The sequence below is a fragment of the Oreochromis niloticus genome, linkage group LG14 (genome assembly GCF_001858045.2).
Source record: "Oreochromis niloticus isolate F11D_XX linkage group LG14, O_niloticus_UMD_NMBU, whole genome shotgun sequence".
In the NCBI taxonomy this organism is placed as follows: Eukaryota; Metazoa; Chordata; class Actinopteri; order Cichliformes; family Cichlidae; genus Oreochromis; species Oreochromis niloticus.
The window spans coordinates 19,746,985-19,760,866 of NC_031979.2; the positions used below are offsets into that span (position 1 = coordinate 19,746,985).

The window sequence follows — 13,882 nt, forward strand, 5'->3', positions numbered from 1 at the left end:
GTTTGTGGAGCTGGATTTTTAAGCTCGGTTAATTATTTAGTTTAAAAGGAGAGTAATAAAGACAGTTGTGTTAAGTAGACTGGTATGCGTACCCCAGCAGTAGATGTGCACTTTGTTGCATTTTGTTTAGAGTCACATCTTTTAGAAGAATTTCTGCAAATCCAGTTATTCAGTGTTTGATGCCTTCTATTCCCAGCATGCACAGATGGCACAGCTGTCGCTCTGCATGGGTAATATTTGAGTATGCTAATGTTTTAATTCATGATGTTTGGACTAAAACAGGCATTTACACTTGTGAGAAATGTTCAAATGCAATATTGCGGGTATATCATGGCTTCAAAGACCCAAAAAATGACTCCATGAGTGGTTTGTGTGTCTGATTTGGGAGCTTCCTCATTTCAGAGGTAAAGATGTATGCAGCATAAATCAGTGTTTAAAAAATTACTTTATAACCTTGTTTTATCGGTCCAGTTTTCACCTTTCACTTTGTGCTTAATGTGAACTGTCTTTAAAGAGAAGAGGATGGTTTCAATTCTTTCATTTCAACGTTTTTGGTGTCCAAAAACAAATAATTTTTTTAAACATGGAATTTTCCTTTTATAAGATATGTTTACATGGTAGGCAGTGAAATCAGGCATTCATTGATTTAGTGGCCTTTTTAATTTTTTGGTATTTTGAATATACTGTCATTGTCAAAACATTTAAAAATAAACTTTTATGGAGACTGAAGAAGTCATTTGGCCCAGTGATCAAAATACATGCAGATGAACAGAATCTGCATTCTTGGACTTAGTGATATAATCTACCCTGACTTTAGAGTATTAAAAATGATTTTTTTATTTTTTTTGTCTTTTAATTTAAAGCCTGCTTGGTGGCATCTTTAACTCAAACACCTTTTTGTTCCCTTTGGATGATGCTTCCTTTAGTTTTCCCTTTACTGCTCTGACTCTCCTTGCTAGATATACTCTGGATTATACGAGTATCTGTCTCTGCGTCTTGTATTTATTCGTGGATTCCTTTATATAAACTCTGTGTTCTGTCTCTGGGCTATATTTGCAGCTGCGTCTCTCCACTGCTTCACTGAACAATGCCAATACTCCGTTGAGCTGTTTGTTATCTGTATATTTTATTCATGAGACAATAACAGACATTTGTACATCTCCTCCTTGGCTACACCCACGCAGCAGGGAATTCTCTCTCACTCCGTTTTGGCATCTTCTTCCTTTTCCAGCCCCGCCCTCCAACTCGCTCCCCCCACTGCACCCCCTCCTCTCAGCATCCTGGCGCATTTATCTTCCACTTAAACCATTAGCTGCCCCACCATGACTCCATGCCATCAGCTGTCCGTCCCTCAGGAGCAGGGAGGCCCCAGGCCCAAATCTTAAAACTGAGCCCTGATTTCAGGCAAATCTTTTCCCTGTCACCTCCACTCTCTGCATCCTGCTTTGAATCCTCCATTTGTCCTACTTTTCATCTCCTAAACCCGTTGTGTTGAATTATGGAACGGACCCCTTTACTCAGAGAAGGCCAGACTGAGAATCTTGTCAGCTGCCTGACCTTATAATCAGGCCGCCTGTTAACATGTGGGAGGCAGTAGATGTTAGCTTGGTTTCGCATGAGGACCCGGAGTGAGGTGGGGTGGAGTGTGGGTAGCGCTCTCTCCTGAGATTAATCTGCCTCACAGAACCTCAAAAGCTCACTAATTAACACTTTGTCTTATTTGTTTAATCTCCACAAAGAAAGCAGTAAACCTTTTTGTGGTCGTTAACTGTAGTCGCATTTGTGTTTGCTGCTACTTGAAGAAGTTAACTTCCTCTATAGCAACTGATTCAGCAACCTTTTCATTTATAGAGGAAACCAGCTTCATCAGAATTTTACTCTTGATGTACTAACCATTTTGATAAAAGCATTTCTAACCTTGTAGTATTTTAACATGCAGCCTTGATTAGAAATGCATATGTTTACCTTGCGGGGTTTGTGATCTTCATGCACCAGCAAATACCTCTCCAGCTCTGTGCTGTACTATAACAGCAAATAGAGCTGGTACTGACTGATGTTTAAAATGCTGACTGGCCTGCTCATCGTTGGAGTAAGCAGCTTCATTTTCATTTGTGCTGACTGCTCAATATCTTTCTGCTTTTGTAGTTTTTTTTTTTTAAATGATATTTTACTTTATTAATCCCAAAAGCAGCACTGAAGTAAAATAAAATGGATGATGACAAAATGTATAGTAGGTAAAAAATTTATTCAAAGCTTGAATAAATGCAATTAAGTAAATCAGTGTTTCTTAGTGAGACTATTTTTAAAATGTTTTCTAATGCCATTTATTGAAGTTATTAACAGTAACTTTGCTTGATGTTACTGGCAAGTTCAGACTTTGTACCATAAACTACCAAGCTAATGGTACAATAACAAAAGCTGGCTGTAGGCCAGTAAATGGTGGGAGAGCTTTTGAAGGTCAGACTGCACACACACATTAAGCCCTTTGGAGCTGAGTTTCCTTACCTGTCACGTCTTTTATGTTTTATGCTTGATTAAATTTAATTCTACTATACCGGGGGGGGAAAGAAAAAAAAGGTTAAATAATTTCATCACATGTTTGGTGAAAGGCAAAAACTTCTTTGGTGGGCCTCAAAATGTTTTATATGCAGGGAAGTTCTGACCGGAGGTAACTTTTCACTGTGTAGGTATTTTTATAATCCAATATCTGCAGCCGTTGTGACAGATCATAAGACCACCTCAGGAAATGTTATTAGTAGGCTCTAACCAGCCAGGAATCAGAGTTTTGACTTGGGTTGGACATGGATGTAAATATGTTCTGAAAAACATTGTTTAAAAACAAAGCCCCTGTACTTGTATCTTTTCATGGGATGTAAGGTGTTATCCTATTTGCCCTTTATATTTTAAGTAACATCTCTGCGTGGAAAATTTTTTAAAAATTAAATGAAATGAAATTAAAAAAACAAACAAACCCATACCCATAAATGAAAATAGGAGAGAACTGAGGGCTTTAAAATGAGTAAATCTACTCAAAATTTTAAAAAGAAGGGTTTTTACACCCGAATATGGTGTTTAAAAAAACAAAACAAACAAAAAATCACTCTGAGGAATGTCTCAGAGCTTTCTCTGACACCTTTTCTGCTGTGCTCGTAAGAAATCTCTCTTGATTTGCAACTATAACACCCTTTCATTTGTGTACAGCGTGCAAATCATGCTTCTGTGTGTGCTCAGGTACGCCACCAGGAGGTCAGGGTAATTTAAACAACTGAAGTGTGAGCTTTCTCATTGCTTTCCTCACAAGTAGCACATGGAGAGTCTTCACATTATTAGCGGCTTTTGATATTTAAAAAAAATCTACAATATTTTCACTGAAATAATGGAGGCTATTAATCAGTGGCAGTCTGAATCATCAGTCTTTCATTGTAGAGTTGCAGGTTAATGGATAGCTGTGCTTTAGCTGCTGCTCCTAAGTACTGTTATATGTGAGTGTGAAATGTGTACATCCAACAAAAGAGGGAGAGAGAACCACTGAATTCATCCAGGACAACCTCCCCCCAGCCATCTGTAGCTTCCTCATGGGAAGAGGGCAAAGGAAACTACAAGGATGGGGGGAGGTGATGGTAGGGGTCTCCCATCCCCGTCTGCCCAAAAATTCCCCCACCCCAGGAGAGGAACCAAGGAGGATTTATCCCTCCGTGACAAACCGTCTGTCTGCTTTAAAGCTAGAGACGCAGCAGCTTTCACAGGCTAGAAAATTAGGCTTTTCTACACCATGCTCTGTCTGCAGCACTCAGGCTCGCACAGTAACCTGTATTAGCTTTTTTCTGGCCAAACTGTGACCCTGATGAGAGCGGCTCTAAGGTGCCACAGGCTCTAAAATGCATTCAGAGTGAGGCCTGTATGTGCTTCCTTTGACTTCTGCCATCAGTGCGTCTTTTTGTTGTGACTGTAATTTCAACAACACAGAGCTACAGATGATGCAACGTTTGGGTGTGTGATGAAGTGTATCAGTGATATATGAGCTTAATGTTGACGAAGGGATTTGCTTTGTCCATCAGGTGTGGGACTATGAAACAGGAGACTTTGAACGCACGCTGAAGGGCCACACAGATTCAGTGCAGGACATCTCCTTTGACCACACAGGCAAACTGCTCGCGTCCTGCTCCGCAGACATGACCATCAAGCTGTGGGACTTCCAAGGTTTCGAGTGCATCAGGACCATGCACGGTAAGAAGATGAAGCTGTCGGTTCCTTTTCTCTAGTGGACCTTAATCACAGCTGCTGCCGTTTTATATCCCCTTTGTTATGGTTTCGGCACCGTGTGGTTCCAGTGCTCAGGTGCTACACATGCTGCTTGTTATCACATTTGATGGCCATCGACTCGCAGCAAACCAAGCCGAGGTGCACAGCTTGCTCTGGATTCAGCTCTTCTTAGCCTAAAAATAATTTAAAATGTGTCCTCTGGCCCTGCTTGTTAATAGACCACCTTACCAATGCTTTTCATCTTCAAACCTTGAATCTGAAGTGGCCACTGATGGCTCTCTGTGAAGTAGACATAAAAGAATATTTATTTTTGATGGGGGTGTAAGCCCTTCCTGGTGAGCAGACTAAACCCACTCAAGCATTCTTAAATTTATGCTGGAGTTGCAAATCCTGCGTTTTTGTGCAAGTGAGCAACAGATTTCACCGGTTGCCGGTCTTCTTTTTGGTGTAAATGAGGGTGTGAGCTGCTAGCATGCGTCTACAAACAGACGAGCTGGGTTCGCTGCACAGAACTCACTAACGGAGATGGTTTTATTAATCTGAGCCTGCTGTTTACTTCTGTTAGCCACCATTTTCCCCCCTCCTTCTTTTTTACTACCATCTCCGTCCTCTTTTAATTCACTCAACCTTTCCTCCTTTTTAATCCACTCCTCCTATTTTAAATTTTAAGTATCTTGGTGGAAACACACACACACACACACACACACACACACACACACACACACACACACACACACACACACACACACACACAAAGAGAGGGGGAGAGAGAGGCCAACTGGTGAAGTAGATTAGTGCCGATTTGGACAGCAGCTTAATTACCCTCTTCAGCGCTAGATAGCATTTTTCTGTGTAGCTGCCACCCATTATTGTAGCCTGGTGGCATGTGCAAGTACACACACACACACACACACACCCACAGGCCTTTTAGAGTATACTTACTGTTGTCTTCATCTATTTAGCAGCTTAAATATGCCCCAGCCTTTAGGTAATTACGCGTCTCTTATTCTCCGTCGAGCAAAAATGAGTGCCAAAGCTCCAGCATGTTGGCTTTCTTGCTTGACAGTTTTGGGGGTTTTGGGGTGAATTATAACAGTGTTTGGGCTTTGTTTGGTACTAAGCATGTGTTTTTAATTGAATAAATAAATAAATACATTTTTGTTTCTAAATTTTGATTCTGGTGGTCAGATTGCAAGCAGAAAGACTAAAAGGATCATGTGTTGCAGTCTGAAATCATTAAATCACATTTCACAGCAGACTTGGATGTTATGTGGGCTTGTGCTGTTGGGTCTGTTTTCAGAGGCTCTGGGTCCCGCTGAATCGTTGTTTTTGTGTTTGTTTTTCTGTGTTCCAGGACACGACCACAATGTTTCATCTGTAGCCATCATGCCCAACGGAGATCACATTGTTTCTGCCTCCAGGGATAAAACCATAAAAATGTGGGAGGTGGCAACTGGGTATGCAAAAGACACCTTTAAGCTGTTCTTTAAACCACTGTGTGTTATTTATTTTTACTTAGGCGTGATGTTGGGTTTTAACTATTTGCATCCACACTGGCAGCTTTCTAACTGCTCTCATGTTTTTTGTCCATTAGCTACTGCGTGAAGACCTTCACAGGCCACAGGGAGTGGGTCCGTATGGTACGACCCAACCAGGACGGCACGCTGATCGCCAGCTGCTCCAACGACCAGACAGTCCGCGTGTGGGTGGTGGCCTCCAAAGAATGCAAGGCTGAGCTGCGGGAGCACGAACATGTGGTGGAGTGCATCTCCTGGGCACCGGAGAGCGCCTACTCCACCATCCTTGACGCCACAGGCTCAGAGGTAAAAGATCTGCTCAGATACGTCTCATTTCTCCCAAACTCCTCGAGGTCCACATAGGTTTTGGTGTATGTGTTGGTTTGTTCTCATCAAATGTGCCGTTTCGCCTTGTATGAGTACAGTCACTGTTTTAGAACCCAGAAATGTTTCCTTCTAGCAGCCAGTGAGAGAAGTAAACAGTGGGAGGTAGCTGGAATCAAGACACAGTGATATCTCATCATGGATTGCTTTCCTTTATTTATTTGTTTGTTCATCCTATCTTTACATAAAATGGAAGTTGACTCTAACACCTGTATCTGGCCACAAAAAGCAGCCGTAAGCTTTTCCTCCATTTCTGATCGTTGGTCGGGCCAGCAGAGTCAACAGTCAGAGTCGAGAGTCTGAAGCCCAGTGTGAATTTTTTCCTGAATTTTAGATATTTTTAACTCTCACTAATGCAAATTTGCCTCAGTTCCCCTCTTTGCATAGGTACTGTGAGACAATATCATTTCTTGTTTGGTGTGAACACACCGTAGGGTTTATATTACCTGAAGTTGCAGTTCAGTATGTTTTTTCCTCTTTTCCTGATTTTAAACCTGAGGTGAGATCATATTATGTTTGGAGGCATTAATTTGGTACTACCATCTTTAAAAAAAGGAAAAACTCAATACTGCCTCACTGTTTCCATTATAATTAAGAGGGTAAACAGCCAGGTGCTGAACTGTCAGCGCTTGATTTACTGATTATCTACACCTTATCAATCAAACACAGCATATCGGAACAAATACCCAGCAACAACTGTGAAGCACGGTGGTGGAGGGGTGGTGATTTGAGGGTTTTTTTGCAGCTACTTGCTATACAGACAACCTCTGTATACCAAAGTATTCCAGAGTCAGATGTGAAGCCATCTGAATGACAGATAAAGGCTTGGCTAAAACCAGGTCATGCAACAGGACAATGAGCCCAAGCTTGGATGGTTGCAAAAGAAAATGATCAAGGCATTGCAATGATTAAAGTCCAGACCTCAACCGGATTGAAGTGCTGTGTATAAACCGATGAGCAAACCTCAATGAACTGAAGCAACATTGTAAAGAAAAGAAGACCAGAATTCCTCCATGGCAATTTGTGAGACTGATAAAGTCACACAGAAAAAGATTACTTCCAGTTATTTCTGCTCCAGGTGGATCCAAAAGCTGTTGAATCATAACGTGAACCTAATCGTTAACAGGATTGTATACACACTGTGAGATCAATTTATGTGTGATAAGTAACCATCACTGGTGAAAATTATTTGTAGCTTCAAACATATCAAAACCAAAAATGAGGTGGCCATTGCTGTACAGCCATGTGCTGCCAGTCACACACACAGAATCAGCCCGTCCTCCTGCCTCATGATCTCCAGTGTGTCTGATTGTAGTCTCGCAAATTTAAACACACATGCTCCCTCGCAGCAGTCGTCCCAATCTAACCTGTGTTCACAAAAGCTGACTTTTAGTACTCTTTAAATAGTTGGGTTTTTTTGTTTATTTGTTTGTTTGTTTTTAAACAAGCCAACGTAGTTGTTGGAATTGGGTGAACCTGTGGGCTGAGAGACAGCTGTTGTTATACAGATGTTTGGACATGTGCTCTCAGACTAGTTGCCAGCAACGTATAACACAAACACTCAGAGGTGTTTAATTTAGGCTGCTCTCTGTGTTCTGGTACATCGGTTTCTACACCAATGGGGTTTAATGTAGCCGCCTGCGTGTTTAAAGCAGTCACACCTATTAGACATGAAACATCTGATATTTGAACGTCTTCATTAACGTGCTAATTACGCTCAGCGTTTAATGTCATTTTTGATTTATTTAAGCAGATCTTTTTCTGTCTGAATAATCAATTAAATTCATTTTTCTGCTGAAACAGGAACTGATGCTTTAACTTGGGTATTTAGTTTAGTGGGTCGAACAGGCTGTCTCCTAGCTACAAGCACCAGTCCTTTCACCATTCAGCTGTAAAAATAAATGAAAGTAGTGAATTTAAACCTTTGATTTTGATTTATGTGTTTTATTATTTCTGTTCTGTGTCTGAACACATGCATAAAGTACAAATAATGAATTATACACACGGCTAATATTTCAATCCCCCCCCCTTCTGCCTGACCAGTCCAAGAAGAGTGGGAAGCCCGGCCCCTTCCTGCTCTCCGGCTCCAGAGACAAAACCATCAAGATGTGGGATGTCAGCACTGGCATGTGCCTTATGACGCTGGTGAGGAGCATTTTGAAGTTTTTGTGTGTGCCACGTCCATATTTTTGGGTAAAAATGCTTTAAGTGAAGATATATTTCTTCAGGAATCAGATGAGATGTGTGTTGCTGTATCTCATGCAGGTTGGCCATGACAACTGGGTGCGTGGGATCCTCTTCCACCCTGGAGGCAAGTTCATTGTGACCTGTGCAGATGACAAGACCTTAAGGATCTGGGACTACAAGAACAAGCGATGCATGAAAACCCTGAGTGCCCACGAACACTTTGTTACCTCTCTGGGTAAGCCCCCCCACACCCCACACCCCCACCCCAAAGGCTTCTGCCTTGGTATTGTTTGTCCATGTTGTCTCCCGAGGTTCTCCCTCACAGGGTGTGAATACCTGCTCCAGAGTATTTGTTTTAGAGTTGCGGTGAAGAAGCAGAGTTTCTTCACCAGGCTCGCTCGCAGCTGGGGTTTAAAAAGTAGACAAGCGTTGCAGGATTTTATTTTATTTAATTTTTTTTTTTATTCCCCCCCCCCCAGTATCTGCAGCTTTTCAGCAGATCAAGGCTTGGTTAACTCTCCTGAGGAGCTCTTGAGCCAACTTTTCCTTGGCAAGCCGTTTGAAACCCAGTCCTCTTAAATCCTGCTTCAACGGGAGAGGATCGCTGTGAGCTATTGATGTGATGAGTCCTGGTGCAGTCTGAAAAAAGCAACAGAAGCACCTTTTGTTTGAAATCGGCAGAGAAAAAGAAACATCATTTTCCCCCCTTTTCTGTAGAGGTCTGTCATAGAACACCACGAGCTCTTCCTCAAATATTTCTTCTTTTAAAACCTGATATTAACTCTGCAGTCTTTTTCACCGTGTTCATGTTCCCAGACGTCTGAGGGGTGGTTTTATTTTCAGTGATGACTCACTTTCTATTCAGTGACGTTAACATTAATAAATGTTCCCAGAACAAATGAGATTTTGTGGGCAGCTAACCAGCCACGCCCCTGAAATATCGTCAGATTCGTGTCAGGTCTACGTCATTTAAAAGAAGAAAAACAACAACAACAAAAAAACAATGCCAAAACCAACAATAAGTGAAACGCCCCAAAGCTTTGCTTGTTCCTCAGAGCCTTACAGCTCCATTCTTGTCCACAAACACTGAAAACACATGCTTGATCCGAGCTAAAGGACGTGAAATAAGCACATAACAGGTGTTGGATATATACTGGCCTGCTGGCCCAGAGGGGCAAAAATGTTGTCAATGTCACTATAGTCAATTTGATGGTAACTCTGTTTTGTTTTTTCTCTTTTGCTCCACAGATTTCCACAAGGCCGCTCCTTACGTGGTCACCGGGAGCGTAGATCAAACGGTAAAAGTTTGGGAGTGCCGCTGATTTGGACCTTGAGAGGATTGGACCACAACCCTGACCACCCAGGCGCTCCTCCTGCCATCCCACTTACCCTTTCACCTCCCTCCCTCACCTTAAACCCGAACCATCTCCTCCCTCCTTCCCCTCCACCCCCGCACATCTCGGTCCCCTTCTGTCGCACTCACCACCATGGTTATTTACCCATCGCGCTCTCTCTGGTCCAATAATTTTTATTATTTTTATTTTTTTTGTCCTTCTGTGTAAATTATTCCTGGATGTAGATCGAGCTATTAAATGTTACACAAAAGTATTCTTGCATGGTAATCCAAAATTGTATACTGTAAATTTACATGACGTTGTCTAGAAGTACCATAGGTTTAACAACGGGGCTCGCGGAGCCTCCACCGACCAACCGAAGGCGGATGTTTTTGACTGGGTGTGAAATGTAGGGCACTAAAAACCGATAATTTAAGAAATGACAGTGTCTTTATGTGTAAGATTTATTTTTGTCTATTTTTTTTATTTAGGATTTTTCTTTTTTCCCCCTCTCGCTCTCTCTGTTATTTCTCTCCTTCACTGTCGTAGTCTGTCGGTGCCTAGCTCGGTGAAACGTTTAAGAGACGAGGCAGGAGAAACGTATATGTGGGGCTTTGTTATTGAAATAATCTGTAGCTTTATAACATCACTTCTCAAGTGTGCATACCATTTCTCTTCATGTGGATCTAGGTAATATTTTAATGGCTGTATATACGAATGTTTCAAACTGTGTCCTTGGACCTCGGGGGCTTGAAAACGGCTTTGTACTCATTGTCACGGCGGCATATGAATTGCTGCTGGGCTTTAGATAAATTATCCCATTTTTAAAATGCGTGGCTTTGCGAGTAGCTACACTAAGCTTGTTTTTTCTTCTTCTTTTGTTTTTTTGTTTTTTTTAAACAAGAAGCCTGATGTAGCGAGCGAGTATCGCCGTCAGTGAGCACCCTGGTCGCTGAGCAGACTTCAAGGATTACACCCGTTTAATCTGAGTAAAGATCTCGGGCGTGCCTCCCTTTTTAGGAGACGTTTTCCTTTCACCTCCTCAGTCAGACCCGGCCGGATCTCGTAGCCATGTCTCTCGCCTCCTGACCTGGTCGGCCGTGGCGGGGGTTTGGAGCACCAAAGTAAAGTCTGAAGATGCTCAGTTGTCCCGCTTCACCCTCTGAAGGCTTAAAAAAAAAAAAACCAGCGAACTGGCTAATACACGACAAGGATTTAAATTGAGTGCCGCCCCCCCGGGTTCCATATCTGGTATGTGCAAGGATCTGTAATTTTTGAGTTATACCTTGTGCATAAAGAAATCGGTTTTGAGTACTGAAATAATACAAAGAAGCCAGTTTTCTGTGAAAATAAATGTAAATTTAGCTCGTTATCAGTTAAGAAGCCTGGCAATTTTTTTTTACTGTCGCTGTATGAGGATTAGTGAGGAAATGCCGGATAACTGCGGAGGTCGTCTCGTCTGGACGGTTTATACTTCAACTCTTTACCCTTTGAAAGCCTTCTGGGAGTAACCCTGGAAACGCTTTCCTGAACTGAGCAGTTTGTCATATTTCAGACCTGCTTTACAACAAAATGACTCGGTTTGTATCCTTAGAAAAACCCTGAAACTATTCCAATGGTTGTCAAACCACGTCTTTATTGATATATGCAGAGGTGTCAAAACTCATCTTAAAGGGTACAGAGAAAGACAACACTAACACCCGAGGGTCTCCACAGACAAATCTCTCCTGAGTGGGTTTCCTCAAATGTTCTGATTTAGGATTAAATGCTGAAGAGACAACCATTCCACTTCCCTCGTAGGACACAAACATAATGAAAAATAAATGAAACATCTTGCTTCTAGCTGTAGCTGCCAAGGTGATTCGTTAATCTTGCACATCTCTGGGTTTTTTTTGTTTGTTTGTTTTTTCGTTTTTTTCACTGAAGCTTTGGTCATTCACTGGTGATCAAAGACAACATTAATGATGTTGATGAAGCGTTTAAATAAAATAAAATTAAAAAAACACTTATAATTTCCGATTAGCCGTGTCATTCCGGTGCATTTCTTGGCTAATAAAGAATTCCACTGCTTTAACCGATCTTCTTATCTTAGCTTCTTTGCCAAGTTTTTCCTCTCTTCCTGTGTGTAACTGGATGTGGTGATCTGCTGCTCAAGCTCTTGCTAGTGGCCACTGTGAGCCTAAATGTGACCTGGTGATGTAGCACCGCTGCATGTAAACCTGCGCCCAGAGGCGGAGCTGTCGGAACGCGACGTTTTAAATGATTTGGTGAATGATTGGCTTAAAAAAATTGGCGAATGAGTGCTTATTTGCCTTCTTCCTCCTCAGCGTTAATGATGATGGTGTTGGTGCCACGCTGTTGGCATCACAGAGAAATCAAGTAATTGTTTTTTCCCCAAACCGATTCCAGGTTCGGACAGCTCTGATCTCTGGTTGTAGGACAGCTGGTTTTGTTGTGTGTGTGATGCTATTCGAGGGAGGTTTAACAGCCTCCTCCTTCTGTACATGCAATGGGATTGTGGCAGACTAGGATGTCCCAAAGGAGAAACCCTCTCTTTCAGGGAATATTACTGATGTCTCCCTTTTGGTGCAGTGCCCCTCTGCCCCCTTATTTTTTTTTCTCCCTATAAGCTGTTTTTTCTCTGTACAGAACATCTGAGGCTTTGGATGAAGAGAGTAAATTTTTGTAGTACAATTTGGCTAACAGAAATGCCAACGTGTTAAATGTTCTAGCTGAAGCCAAAAATGGAGACATTTGTCTGTACAATCGGGTTTATCTTGAGAAAGCAGCCTCCTTGGTGGTCCAGACGCTGCGGCCAGCCTTTTTGAAAAGTCTCCTCAGGATCACGCTATGACATGCCAGACCACAAAATGTAAAGAAAAAAAACCGTATGCCCCTCCTTGATTTTACTTCAAGGAGGAAGGTGATGATCAGAGGTCAGGACGATGTGCGTTCTGTTTATTTTGTAATAATCGGTCGGGGGGGGGGGAAAGGAAGGAAAAAGACAAAAAGCAAACCTACAACATAGCTGCTGATGTATGCAAGTGTTGGGAAAATCCCCTTTTGCCATTCGCAGGTCCAAAGCAATCCCTGTGCTGGTGTGTGAAGGGACCGACGGACAGCTTTTTACTGTCTGTGGGTCGTTTCCCTCAGCCCTCTGTAACCTGCCTGTGAACTACACACGAGGGCTTCAGACTTCACAACAAGCTCCTACAGGAGAGCTCATGATGTTATCGCCACTATGGTCTCACTCTTCACACAGCAAACTGTTAACAATATACCTGGATGTCATTATTGTTTGCGATATAATAAAAGAAGAAAATCTGCATGTGTGTCACCTGATTATTTCTTTAGAGAAGCTAGCGAGGGGCTCTGGAGGAAAGCTACAGATGTGTATTGTTGGGGGGGGGGCAGCAACTCCATACAAGTAGGCGTGTAGGCGTGTAGACATGGTCGAGCTAACCATTAGAATGAGGACAAAAGGTGGTTTTTTTTTTTTACAATTTGCATGCAGCATGGTTGTTGGTGCTATACAGGCTGGCCTGAGTATTTCAGAACCTGCTGATCTGCTGGGATTTACACACACACACACCAGATGCCACTTTTGACAGCTAAAAACAGAAAATTGAGGTTACAATTTGCACAGTCTTACCAGAATTTGACAACAGAAGACTGGAAAACATTGTCTGGTCTGAAGGTGGGCTCAGACGGGAACAGGTCTGATCCTCCATGGATTCAAATAGTGCAATCCTGCTTCGTAGTTCAGGTTGGTAATGGTGTAATGGTGTTAGGGATGTTTTCTTGGTACACTTTGGGCCCCTTACTACAAGGTGAGCATTGTTTAAACACGGCAGCCTGTCTGAGTATTGTTGCTGACCATGTGTACCTACAGTGTGCCCATCTTCTGATGTCTGCTTATAGCAGGATAATATGCCATGTTGCAAAGTTCAAATCATCCTAGACTCGTTCTCTATACTCAGATGGCATCTGCATCCCAATCCAATAGTGCAACCGACAAAGTGTGTGAGTAAAAAGTGTGTGTGTGTAAAAAGGCAAAGGCCTTTCAGGCACTCTGTACTCCTGTATAAGGCTTTTCTACCTACTGATTATCTCAGCAAGTGTGTGAAACTGTCATGTCAATATGAAACAAAGTCCAGTTACAAATATAATTAGTACTATTATAATTACTAATAAAAT

The 13,882-nt window shown here is 42.2% G+C and overlaps 1 protein-coding gene across 4 annotated transcripts in view; it reads left to right on the plus strand.

Annotated features, from left to right (window-relative positions):
- LOC100695973 (lissencephaly-1 homolog) overlaps positions 1–13,011 on the plus strand; it is a 39,209-nt gene extending 26,198 nt beyond the window's left edge. For all 4 annotated transcript variants that reach the window (XM_005463730.4, XM_005463731.4, XM_005463732.4 and 1 more), the window contains exons 6-11: positions 4,059–4,227; positions 5,618–5,720; positions 5,858–6,086; positions 8,208–8,309; positions 8,430–8,586; positions 9,600–13,011. In XM_005463730.4, coding sequence (XP_005463787.1) covers positions 4,059–4,227; positions 5,618–5,720; positions 5,858–6,086; positions 8,208–8,309; positions 8,430–8,586; positions 9,600–9,673 — 834 coding nt within the window. In that variant the 3' untranslated portion in view covers positions 9,674–13,011. The remainder of the gene's footprint in view (positions 1–4,058; positions 4,228–5,617; positions 5,721–5,857; positions 6,087–8,207; positions 8,310–8,429; positions 8,587–9,599) is intronic.
- The last annotated feature ends 871 nt before the right edge of the window (positions 13,012–13,882 follow it).